The sequence below is a fragment of the Babylonia areolata genome, chromosome 10 (assembly GCF_041734735.1).
Source record: "Babylonia areolata isolate BAREFJ2019XMU chromosome 10, ASM4173473v1, whole genome shotgun sequence".
In the NCBI taxonomy this organism is placed as follows: Eukaryota; Metazoa; Mollusca; class Gastropoda; order Neogastropoda; family Buccinidae; genus Babylonia; species Babylonia areolata.
The window spans coordinates 21,856,421-21,869,586 of NC_134885.1; the positions used below are offsets into that span (position 1 = coordinate 21,856,421).

General features: G+C 41.0%; 1 protein-coding gene across 2 annotated transcripts in view; it reads right to left on the reverse strand.

Annotated features, from left to right (window-relative positions):
• Positions 1 to 4,060: 4,060 nt before the first annotated feature.
• Positions 4,061 to 13,166, reverse strand: part of LOC143286885 (transcription elongation factor SPT5-like) — a 32,026-nt gene continuing 22,920 nt past the window's right edge. Inside the window, exons 20-27 of one of the 2 annotated variants that reach the window (XM_076594796.1) lie at positions 12,627 to 12,810; positions 12,158 to 12,263; positions 11,066 to 11,311; positions 9,203 to 9,390; positions 8,090 to 8,245; positions 7,106 to 7,218; positions 5,705 to 5,800; positions 4,061 to 5,318 (exon numbers count right to left, since the gene is read on the reverse strand). In XM_076594796.1, the coding sequence (XP_076450911.1) occupies positions 5,181 to 5,318; positions 5,705 to 5,800; positions 7,106 to 7,218; positions 8,090 to 8,245; positions 9,203 to 9,390; positions 11,066 to 11,311; positions 12,158 to 12,263; positions 12,627 to 12,810 (1,227 nt within the window). In that variant the 3' untranslated portion in view covers positions 4,061 to 5,180. Of the gene's footprint in view, positions 5,319 to 5,704; positions 5,801 to 7,105; positions 7,219 to 8,089; positions 8,246 to 9,202; positions 9,391 to 11,065; positions 11,312 to 12,157; positions 12,264 to 12,626; positions 12,814 to 13,166 lie in introns of both variants that reach the window. The other variant, XM_076594795.1, reaches the window with a different exon arrangement.

A 13,166-nucleotide genomic window follows, 5' to 3' on the forward strand; every position in this document is an offset into this window, starting at 1 on the left:
TTAACTTGATACTTTTGAAGATCATAGTGTTGGTAACCCCCCACCCCACCCCCTCCCCCAACACGCCCCCCATACAGCCAGCCATTTGTTTCTTTTTGTTGCCGTTTTTAAAAAGATTCAAAGCAGCTTTCATTTAATTTATAGGGGTTTTCACAGCCTCCTTCCATGAATGAAATTGAACTTTCAGTCTACTCATACAATTAACTGAACCTGACCCTCTCCTTGACTTAAAGCATGATATCAAAAGAGTTTTCATGTTCATACTCCGGTTTTCTTTTTACCAGTGGTCAGTGTTCGAGGCCCTGATTTGGCATGTACATACTGGGAAAGGCTCTTGGCATGTACATACTGGAAAAGGCTCTTGGCATGTACATATTGGGAAAGGCACTTTGAAGCTTAAGACAGCAGGACAGGATTGGATTAAGTCTCTATACTGAACATTAGAAACTGGATATGAATTCCCTGTTCCAGTAGCCTTGAAAGGCTTCAACCCATTTCCATAGAAGTATAAGAGTGGTTTCAATAAATCATGATAAACAGGTCTATATTACACAGGCTTTTCAAGTGAGAAATGTTCTGCCATGTCACAGTACTTGTCCATGTCAATGTGTCAGAAGGAAAGAGGGAGGGGGTGGGGAGCAAGGTGTCTTAACTACATGTTCAGCAATGTCTAATTTGATTTTAGACCACTTTTATTCAGTTGAGATTCATGGACAACAGGCGATCAAACTTTACTGAAATAACCTATGGTGTTGACCTTGACCCTGGCCAAACATCCAGGCCTGGGTTACGTAAGCGATCTAAGCGATCGTAACAGTAGTAAGTTTTGTTACGGGTTAAGATTTTTCCCCCAAGTCTACACTAAATGAGTTGACTTAGAATCTATCTAATGCTTTGCAAACTTAGTACTGCTAAAATCAAAACCCATGTACAATTGAACCGTTGAAATAAATGCTGCATGTGTATGAACTTGTATTATATCATATTACATTGTATAACATTACACTTGTCACATCAGATTTCTCTGGTTGCACTCCCCACAGGGAGAGCCTGTCATTTTCTTTCCTGTTTGTTTGCATGTTTGTCTTTGCCATTTTAAAGTGGAATTATATTTGCAGAATTTTGCCAGAGAACTCTCTAGCTGCCGTGGGTTCTTTTAGGTGTGGAAGGTGCATGCTGCACACAGGACATTGGTTTATTTTCTTATTCAAAAGACTAGCACCCTGACCACTATACAAGGGTCTAATGAGGTCTGAGGGGTTCCTTGGGAGTATAATCCCAGTCTTTGTTGGGACTGAATCCCCACTCCTGTGAGTGTCATTGTTTTCGCTGATGTGACCGTTGCATTCATGAAGATTACTTCTTTGGGTACATGGTTCATTTTATCCTGTATAACAATGTCCATTATATCTGGGACATTTGGTTAATTTAACTTTTGTTTCATCTTGTGTGGTGTTTCAGTCTGTGTCTTGTTCAGTGTCTTGTAAACACGAATTCTGTACAGTAAACAAAAAGAAAAAAGGTGGGGAATTTGTTATGTGAGGAAATGGATTGAAAGCAAGCATTAAGTATTGAGCATATGAATATCAAAGCAAAAAACAAATATATGTGTGTATGTATTGGTACGGTTGCAAGCATGTGTTTCTGGAGCAAACACATGCACGTGTATGTATGGACACATGCACATTATGCTGTTAATGTATTACCATAATTTCTGGCACAAAAGGCAAAACAGCATATAACATGCAATCCCTGAATTTGCAGAAAAAAAATTTGAACATGTAAAACCTGCACACATCTAATAACCCACATCTGCTGAAAATCCAGAAAAGTCAAAGTTCTGTATGTTGATTTCTACAGAATGGTTCTGCAGTTTCTGGATGTTGCTTTCTGAGGTGATGTCATTTTTGGAAACTGGATCAGAATCCTGCTATTTGTTGGGTTTTTTTTTTGAGAAATGATGTCATATTCAGAAACTGGATTAGAATCCATGTTGTTTTTTGTCTACTTGTCGTCTCGGATGTTATTCTGTGCAATCCTCTGTTCCTGCTCTGTTATTTGCTTTTTCAACAGCTGGTATTTCTTCTTCTTCGTTCATGGGCTGCAAATCCCACATCACTCTATGTACACGAGTGGGCTTTTACATGTGTGACCACTTTTACCCCGCCATGTAGGCAGCCATACTCCGTTTTCGGGGGTCAACAGCTGGTGCAATTTCTATCATTCTGGGATGGTATTCAAAAGACCATTATACATGAGGGTAGGAGTGTACCTGCAGGTAAATCTACAAGGCCTGTTTGCCTTGCCTCAAGTGAATTTATCCACAGGTACACCTTTACCCACAGGTACGATGGTCTCTTAAATACCACCCCTGAAGTATTCAGTTTTCAGATGCAGGTAGGGAGCATACAGCCAGAAAGGTGCAGAGGTTAAATCCGAGTAAAAAATTCATCTTGGCGAGAAATTATGTACTTCATTAAAAACTGTCTCCCTTGCATCAACTCTCATAAAACAACAAACTAGTGCAGTTTTAAACACAGTCATTTAATCTGAAACAAAAATCAGCCTCCTTCCATAGAACAATGATAGACTTCACATTTATACATCAAGGCAGAAAAAGAACTTTATGTACCTATCCTCTGGAATTAGTCGTGTGCCCTTTCACCAAGAAATATTTTTGCCAGTGCTTCCTCTTCTATGTTCTTATGTTGGACAATAAATGTACACAAACATATACAGAACCAAAATCAACTGCCAATAATTTCCACTAAAAGACAACAAAAAGCCACACCTCTGTTCATGAAAGGGTCATTTTGTGGGAAAGAAACTAAACTCTGAAACAACCACCATGGCATATTACATAGAAATGACAAACTTCCAATGAAAATACGTGTATGTTCAGACTGTACACATCAAAGGGCACTCCACTCCATATCTGTATTCCATGCATCAACAAATACTTCTCTCATGTGTGTTCATGCGCATGTGTGTGTGTGTGTGTGTGTGTGTGTGCATGTTACTGTGTGTATGTGTGCTTTGTGTTTGACTGACGTGTTACTGTTAAGCACTTTGAGATGTTTGAAAACACAATATAAGTGTACTTATATCATTATCATTACTGTTAGTGTTATTTTTGTTGTTATTTAATAAAAGACTAAACAAAAAAACTTTTTTCCAAAATGTGCAAGTACAGAAAGCATGACACCTCAGTCACCTAACAACATGGATTTGGGCACAGAACATGTCACGAGGCAGGTGTAAGCTCTGACCACCGCATACACAGCATGACAATACAGAATTTGGAAAGAAAAAAAGAAGAAAAGAAAAAAAGATCAGTTTCAGTCATCAAAAAGGCAAACCATAGACTCACTTTAGGAAAAGTCATAACCACTTATTTAGAGGAGTTAAACTTAAACATCAAATCATCATTTTTGGATAGCACAACCACTGTTTACACACAAACCAAGCTGCAAATCATTAGCCTTCTGACAATGTGAGGGTACTCATATGAGCAGAAATTCACTGAACATTTTACAAAATATTTACATACACTCTTCACCACCTCAAAAATACATGTGTGAGTGTGTGATTTCCTGGTTTTCTTTGAATCATTTATATCCACACAAATAAAATCATTATCATCCAGCTTCTGGCAACATTCAGTACATGTCAAAACATGTAGAACAGTATTCCATGTCATACATTTCATGCATGTCAGATATTCCTATCTATTTTTCCATATGTAATTCTTTATAAAATATGAAAATCCATAACACATCACCTTTATTCTTCCAATATGTAACACATATAACTGGAACTGGGCTGAAAGTACAAGGCAATTTTTGCTGTTCAGTGCAATATTTGTGGATCAGAGATCTGATTCTAAATATGCAAGCTACCACCAGTTTTGCACCATAAATATAACCTTAAAGGTAGTTAAAATACATCATTCTCATCAAAATTTGCAATCTGCTAAACATATCTCAAACCTGTCATCTTCTTTGCCAACACCCCTTTTTTATGTAACCCCCCCCCCCCCCACCCCCACCCCCCAAAAAAAACGACAAACAAATCATCTATGCTAAAATTGTTCATACCCCTAAAATCCTCCAGTTCATAGAATGACCAACAACCCTATTATTCATCAACTACTGCTGTAATCCTCTTCTCATCAATAATTTTCTAACATACTATACATTGTCAATGATCCTCTTGCCAGGTGAAAACATTGTGTCAAGAACCATACCATCTGACCATCATCAACCTTTGTCATGATTCCTTACATCCTTTGTATCAGAACTGGTTGACAGTTGTGCTACCCCTCACACACCCTGGTGAGACATATACACATTCATTCCTTTTCCACATACTCCTATAATGGATGTGAAGAGTGAGCAAGGGACTGGACATGGATAGGAGGTGTACTGAGGAATAACACACAACAAATACCAGCTGACAATGAAGTGGGGTGTACTGAGAAATAAATGCCAGTTAACAATGGAACGAGTAGAGGTATCATCATTCACACTACCAATAAAAGAAATCAGAATCAGAGTGGCACATGACCACAACATTTGATGTTACAAATTGCTGGGAATCAAACGAAAATACCGTATCATTGTGTCTTGTGCTCATATCTGTTCCCCTATTACTGGACAGTGAAATAATAAATGGTGTACTGAAATAATGCTGGAGCAACTACTGGTGCATTTTTTTGAATATTTTGTATTCGAAGCATTTTGTAGTAACTTATTAATAGTGATTTCTACTTTTAAGGACATGAAAATGTTTCAGTGAATATACTAAGTAGTAGCTTGCACATGAATCAGACCCCTACTAGAATGTGCACCAGCTGGTCATGGTTCAGTATGTGTAATTAAAACTGTACTTACAAGAATCAAACTCATTCTATGGGATGACAAGTTTAAAGGATGGGGCTATCACATCACTTGCAAATCCTGAAGCCCAGTGTTTAACCAATGAATCCGTAAACTCATTCCAATACAGTCCACAATGTGAGGGGACCCAACAAAAATCTATTCCTACACCTTTCTACAATTCACTGCCCACGAACGCAAACTTTCTAATGAAAGGTGGTACATGTCAGACACAAAAGAAGATGAGTCAAAGCAAGTCAGTGACAAGTTTCCAGAGCGTTCATTTGTGGCCACTGTCTTCCATCAGGACTCCATTTTGCAGAGGTATTTGATGGGCAGCATGCGGATGGTTTTGTCGTCGGTCTTGAACACTCCTTCAGTGCCGTCAATGCTGATGACAGAGCCCACCATCTCTCGTTCGTCCCCAATGATCACCTTGGCCTGTGGATAAACCAAACACATTCAGTCATCACAAACACCTTACAGTCGGTATCTTTATGGAGACAACTGGTCCATTCTATGAATCCTTGCTTTTGGGTTGATAGTAATTTTCTGATGTTGGATAAAATTGTACTGTGGAAGTGTGATAGTAATTTTCTGTTGCTGGATAAGACTGTACTGTGGAAGTGCAGCAGCAGAGTTTTCAGGTGATGACAACTTTCTGTTGTTCGATAAGGCAGTACTGTGGAAGCATAGCAGCACACTATGGCTAATGCCCATTTAACTTTTCCTGTCAACTCCGAGATACATGCTGAAAACAAAAAAAATGGTGTGGATACAAAAGGCTGTACTTTTATTATTATTATCATTATATGTTCTCCACTCACCTTGTCGCGTATTTCTGGCTGCACAGGCTCCAGGTGTTCACAGGACACGTTGACCACTTTGTCTTCATTCCCAATGTACACGGAGCACATGCCTCCCTGCACACACATTACAATGTTGTATAGTTTACTGATACTTATATAGCGCCTATCTTCAGAGACCACACACTTTGCACTATAAATTCAGAGTCATTTTGCACAAAAAGGTATAACAACCGACCGACAGCTGTCTTTCAGCACTCATCATTCATTTCCTGTGTCACTCAGTCAGGCTTCAGTCATGAACATACACACGCGTCTCCCTGTTTCCGTATATCATTGTCAAATGTGACCGTTTCAAAAGAAAGAAAATACAAGGCATGCCAGAATACAAGAAAGTTCTTGGCCGAAAACAACAGCTGAGGCAACCATCTTGGCCACATGTTAACACTGCCACAGACATTTTTTAATCTCTAGCAAAACAAAGACAAACATACATATAATTCTATGTTCTTTGAATTAACCCTCTGAGTGCCCCAAAACAAATTTCCACCCCATTACGTGTGTGCATAAAAGTACCTCAGAACAGAAATTTCCATCCACACCACTGTAGGAATATTCCAATCGCAAAATCAGTAAATTCATGTGATATTGTTCTAATTGGATAGTGAATTCATTTTCCTTTCAGAGATGAATAGGCTTGGCATGAAAAGGTTAATAATTAAAAAAACAACAACAACACACACATAAAGTAAAAACTATTTCAATCACCTATAGGTACACAGAAGCAAATACCTAACCAAAGAAGATTTTTCATCAAATAGGTACATCCATAACAGAGCAAACCGACTGATTTGCCTTGCATTCATTCATCAACAAAGCAAACTGAAAGGAAATATTGTTGAGCACTCACTGAGAATGTAAACACACACCAAATCCATGCTTCTCACAGCTGTGACTAAACAAAATTCCATACTTTTCCAATACCTTTTCTAGACCACACTGAACATTTTCTCTGCCAAACCCAAACCCAAACTGAATAAAAAAAATTCATCTGCAACACTCCTGAGTCTGACAAAACAGATAGGTGGATATCCCAGATTTGATGTTCAATTTTCACCTTTTTCTTTGTTTTTTCAATATAAAAAAAAAGCATTAAGCCCTTTAGTGAATGGTACTGGTCAATGGTTTCATTACAATTTGAAGACTTTTCCAGACCCTCAAGGGCAAAACACTTTCCCCAAGATTTTTCCACCTTTGAAATGGTTCTCTCATTTTTCCAAGACTTTTCCCACCTTGGAAACGGTTTTCTCGTTTTTCAAAGACTTTTCTTTGACTTCCATGACTGCACAAACCCTGCAACTCTGTCGACCAATCTCATACTTGCTCTCACGCTCACAAACTCTGTTGTCAGTGGTTACGTACCGAGATACTGCGGATGACTCCAGTCTCTAAAATGAGGTCCGTGTTGTCGTGGGTCTCTTTGATCCTCACGATGATGTCCGTGGTGTACCAGTCTGACATGCTGTGGTCCATGGCTGTAGCCACACACAGGCAGAGAGAAAAAAGACAAGTTGAGAAAAAAAGTCGTATTATTTCACATCCATAAAAATCTATATCTTTGGTTGCCAACAGGCCAGCCATCAACATAGAGATCCATAAAATCAAGCTTAGGCACATGTCTGTGCACTTGCATCCACACTAAAGGAAATTTTCGATCTAAAATAACGTTTAAATAACATACTTACCGTGACCCAACTAGTGCAGACTCCAGCAGGGGTCTGACATTTCTGTCCTGTGCAAACTACTATCCGCCTATGCGGAGAAAAAGAGAGCAACTACAGCCGATAACCTCCCGGAAGTAGGTAACCTCCCCTTTGTCCCGCTAGCTAGTGCCCTCTTTTTCCAGCAGCCATCTCGACACACTAACACCATTTTATTCATACATTTTTGAATGATAATTCAAATGTGAAAATTAATATTTTAACTAGGTGTCTGCAGTCACCAGTATGTGTGATGGCCACTCACTGAACACTCAAATGGCTCTTTCAGGCACAAATGCACTAAGAACAGCTAGAAATAACAAAGATGTTCCAGCCCAAAATTGACAGTTATTCAGTATTTTTCAACGATAGCTGTGAATTATCTTTCTTGAAAAAAAAAAAAAGAAAAAAGAAAAAGCGCAACTGCGAAAAAGCACATGTGGTCATGAGCAGTGCTCATTACATTGACTGCATGCACAACTGTTTGCTGAAAAGTCAACATCATTGCACCATGCCCGCTAAGATGAAAATTGCAAGTTACAGTGTAGTCCTTAAGAGTTTGTGAACCCTATATTTTCAAACTCATCAAATACAACATTAACAGAGAGATGATTTTCCACTGGTCGCCAGTGACTGCGTGACCTACCTGTGCCAGGTGTCTGGGGGGTGAAGGGAGCGCCAGGAGTCATGGGGCTGTAGCCCATCCCCATGGGGGAGGGGGTGGCCGCGTAGGTCCCCGAGGGGCTGGGGCTGGGCTGGAACCCTGCAGGGCTGGGGGTGCTGTAACCTCCAGGACTGGGAGCTGTGCATGGACAAAAATACAGATAGTGCTAGCTCAAAATATTGTTTGTGTGTGTACTTATTACACACTTTTCCACGAGTCTGAGTGAACAAAATACTTCCATACTTTCACATACTTTAGTCATGTGGATTCCCCAGTTAAGTTTCAAAAGTCTCTCAGAACAAACTTCTTCCTTTCTGCCTGGTATCTTACTGACCGATGTGCTTCTTGAACTTCTGCTGGCTGTATGCATGCGTGTGTACAGGACTTCACTTTTGTTTATGTGCATGTGCAAGCTTGTTTGTGTATGGCATGTTGTACTTTAATGCATGTATATTTGAATTAAATACAAAGTTGCGTGTCTCTGCTATTCTGCTTTCCATTCCGCAGGACCTACATATCTTTCTGACCTTATCAGTGTTTACACTCCCGTAAGAAATCTCTGCTCTTCCTCTGACTGTTACCTTTTGAAACTTCGTGTCAATACAAGAACCTACAGTGAACGTTCTTTCTTCTTTGCTGCTCCTCACATCTGGAACAACCTTCCTCATCACATCCGTGCATCTGATTCTATTTCTGCTTTTCGCTCATCACTAAAAACTCATCTTTTTAAAACCTATCTATAAGCACTCTCAGCTTCCTTGTTCTCCAACACCACCCATGTCAGCTCACTTTAGATGTATGTAGAGTGGGAAAGGGAGAGTGTGGGGGAGAGGAGGAGGGGGGGGGTTATGAGAAAGAGTGGTCATGAATGTTTTATGTAACTTGTAATATTTTTCTTTTATGTAAAGCGCCCTGAGCTCTTAGAGAGAAAGGGCACTATACAAATGTACATTATTATTATTATTATTACATCTACTTATGTATAGCCTTCACTGTAAACACCATGAACTCCCAGTCTGGATGGCATAAGCATCAATCTGCATCACTGTCACTATTCTTATCATCTTCATCATCATCATCATGACAACAACTTACCCTGGAAACCTCCCGGGGAGGGGGCAGTGTGGTGGTAAGGAGAGAAGGTACTGCCGGGTGTCTGGGGTGTGTAGGGTCCCACAGGGCTGGGCGTGTCAGTCTGGTACCCGGGGGTGGCTGGGTTAGGGGTGGTGGCAAAGTCTGCTGGGGACGCCGTGTCATCATAGTTGTAGTCAAAGTCGTTCATCCTGGAACCAGACATTGGCAATGAAGTTATATATCACCAAAAAATCTCCTTTGGGGGGTTTTCTTGTGTGCGTGTGAAAAAGTAATAAAAAATATAACAATGACACAACTGTGGAAACATTTTCTGTACGATTTTTAGTGCCCATGTGCGTGTGAAAAAGTATTAGAAAAAAACAACACAGTGATGACTGTGGAAACATTTTCTGTGCGATTTTTTGTGCCCTTCCTAGAAGTGCTTTGTCATTATGATGCATGGAAAGAACCGACCATGCCACCCCACCCCTCCCAATTTTTTTTTAGCCAAATTTGGTGTTAAAATATGAGGAAAATAGGCTGCCCAGCTTGTCTGAATCTACCAATCCTCAAAGATCATTATGTGATATGACTGTCACATTGTACACAGACCACTAGGCAATGTGGTGGTCATGTTGTACACTGTACAAAGACCACAAAGCAATGTGACAGTCACACTGTACAAATACCACAAAGCAATGTGACAGTCACACTGTACAAAGACCACAAAGCAATGTGACAGTCACACTGTACAAATACCACAATGTGAGTCACACTGTACAAAGACCACAAAACAATGCGATAGTCACACTGTACAAAGACCACAATGTGAGTCACACTGTACAAAGACCATAAAGCAATGTGACAATGTGACTGTCACACTGTACAAATACCACTAAGCAATGCGACAGTCACACTGTACAAAGACCACTAAGCAATGTGACTTTGTGGCGGTCAAATGGTTACAGTGTTGGATTCTTGCCCAAGTTTCCAGAGTTCCATCCCTGTCACACCTGGTGGGTAAAGGGTGGAGATTATTCCAATCTCCCAGGTCAACATATGTGCAGACCTGCTAGTGCTTGAACCCACTCTTTGTGTGTACAGGCATGCAGAAGATCAAGTATGCATGTTAAAGATCCTGTAATCCATGTCAGTATTCGGTGGGTTATGGAAACAAGAACATACCTAGCACACACACCCCTAAAAATGGGAGTATGGCTGCTTACATGGCAGGGTAAATAAACAGTCATACACGTAAAATGTTACATTGCATGTGTGTGAGTGTGTGTATGTGTGTGTGTGTGTGTGTGTGTGTGTGTGTGTGTGTGTGTGTGTGTGTGTGTATGACTGAAACCTGAATGTATGATACAGGAAACGTGTGTGTGTGTGTGTGTGTGTGTATGACTAAAATCTGAATGTATGATACAGAAAACGTGTGTGCGTGTGTGTGTGCGTGTGTGTGTGTGTGTGTGTGTGTGACTGAAACCTGAATGTATGATACAGGAAACGTGTGTGTGTGTGTGTATGTGTGTGTGACTGAAACCTGAATGTATGATACAGGAAACGCGTGTGCGTGTGTGTGTGTGTGTTTGTGTGTGTGACTGAAACCTGAATGTATGATACAGGAAACGCGTGTGCGTGTGTGTGTGTGTGACTGAAACCTGAATGTATGGCACGGGAAACATCAAAAATGATGAGCGCCCAAAGGCAGCTGTCAGTCAGTCCTACCCAGGTAAGCAGCCCCGTTGTGCAAATGACTACGTGGTTGTAAAGCACATACAGTTTGGGTCTCTTGACTGAGGATAGGTGCTATGTAAGTATCCATATCATATCACGTGACATCACTGTCACAGTGTACAACTTGACAGCACCATAAAAACCCACCTTGACGGCGTGTTGGCATTGGAGGGGTCCCAGGCGCTGCCACCCGCTCCACTGGGTGTGCGACTGCCCTCGTGCAGCGGCGTCTGGCTGCCGTAGTGCGGGGTTCGGCTCCCATCATGCAGCGGGGTCTGGGACCCGTACATGGGGGTGCGAGAGCCGTACATGGGCGTCTGCCCGCCGTAGGTTGGGGTGCGGCCGCCATAGGTGGAGGTCTGGCCTCCTCCCGAAGTGCCAGCCCTGGGCCCTCTGAAACACACAGGGCACACCGCTGCTGTAGAACAGGAACAACACATCAACAATATACAGGGCCCTCCAAAACAAACACAAAAAAAACAACACTTTTACTGTAAAATCGGAGTGACACATCAATGACATGTACGGCCCTATGGAATAAACACATTTCTGCTATCAAATAAAAGCAGCATATGAACATTATATGTGCCCTTCTGAAACAAACAAAACAAATTGTTGCTGCTGAGTAGAAGCAACACAAAAACAATCTTCAGTTCCTTCTCAGCGCACAATATACACAAGCAGATCTTCTTTGTATATGCATACAGATCCACACATAAACTTACTTACTTACAATGAAAATAAACAAAAACAAATAACTATTCAAGATGTAGGAACTATGAGCATTACTTGTCATCATTATCATCATCATCAAAGTTATCCCATAGTCATGAAAACGCTTATCTAGGCAGACGCTGTTTATGGAGATTCAGAAATTATGGAAGGAAGGAGAAAGAACGAAACATTTCAAACCTGATTTCACATGAAGCATATTCAAACATGAACAGAGAACATTCCCATTTTCACTGGAACCTTTCTTTATTGATGTCTTACCAATCCAAACGTTCTGAATGTATTACAAATGCATCAGAAAAATATTTATGCTGGTTTTTCTTCTGAAATTGTTCATGTCAAGTCTGTATAAGCATCTGTGCAAACACAGACATTCTCCGTACTGATAGAAGAACCATGAGCCAGTTTCAAATATAAAAAAAAGTACACATTTACACTCAATCATAAATCATCTAAAAGCACATGTATTCCATTTTGCTGAGGGAGCAATGTAAGTGAATTACGTACGTGAGTGTAGACAGACGGTTCTTGTCTACAGAGATGGTCTTACAAGAGGAGTGCAGCTCCACTCTGGCTGTGTCTTCTGTGGAGTCTTTCACGATACCAATATAGCCTGCCAAACACATAACAGAAATAATAACAACAATAATAAAAGTACATTTAAGTGGCACTTCTAAAACTCAATGCGCTTTACAATAAGACAAGAACACTCTCACACGCACGTGCACGGAAGAAATAGATGTGGAACCATAAAATACAGATATGTAATGGAGTGCCTTAATCATGCGGAGACTGCTTGAAAAGGAAAGTTTTTAGATTTGTTTTGAAGATGTGAGTGAGAGAGAGACTGACTGACTGAAAAGACAGAGAATTCCAGGTTTGCAAAGCTGAAGAATTAAAAGCTACCTGGAAATGTAAAACATACCAACACACAACAATGCCTGAAACAAGAGCAGAAACGAAATCTCCCACTTACCCTTGAAAGGCCCCTGCCTGATGCGCACAGTCTGACCAATGAGCTCCCTGTCACGCCGCGTGGTGCCACGGCCACGCCCTCCCTGTCTCTCTGCCCCTCCTCCCCCACCACTGCTGGGGTGGGCAGGGCTGGACAGGCGGGGAGACATTGGCACCATGCCCCCCATCCCACCCAGGGTAGTCGACTGCTGTAAAAGCAACAAACCATTCTTGAAAGAAACCAAGCGTCCTAAATTCCACATTCAATTCCCCCCCACCCCACTCCCCCAATCATAAATTCCACATTCAATTCCCCCCACCCCACCCCCTCAATCATAAATTCCACATTCAATTCCCCCCACCCTACCCCCCCAATCATAAATTCCACATTCAATTCCCCCCACCCCCCCACACCCCCCAATCATAAATTTTGAACAAGTACACAGAACAACTTCTAACCTAGTAACACTATTATATCTCTGTGTGTTACTGAAGCCGGACTGAATGACACAGGAAAGGAATAATGAATGCCCAAAGGCAGCTTGTCAGCTGTCTCTGTATC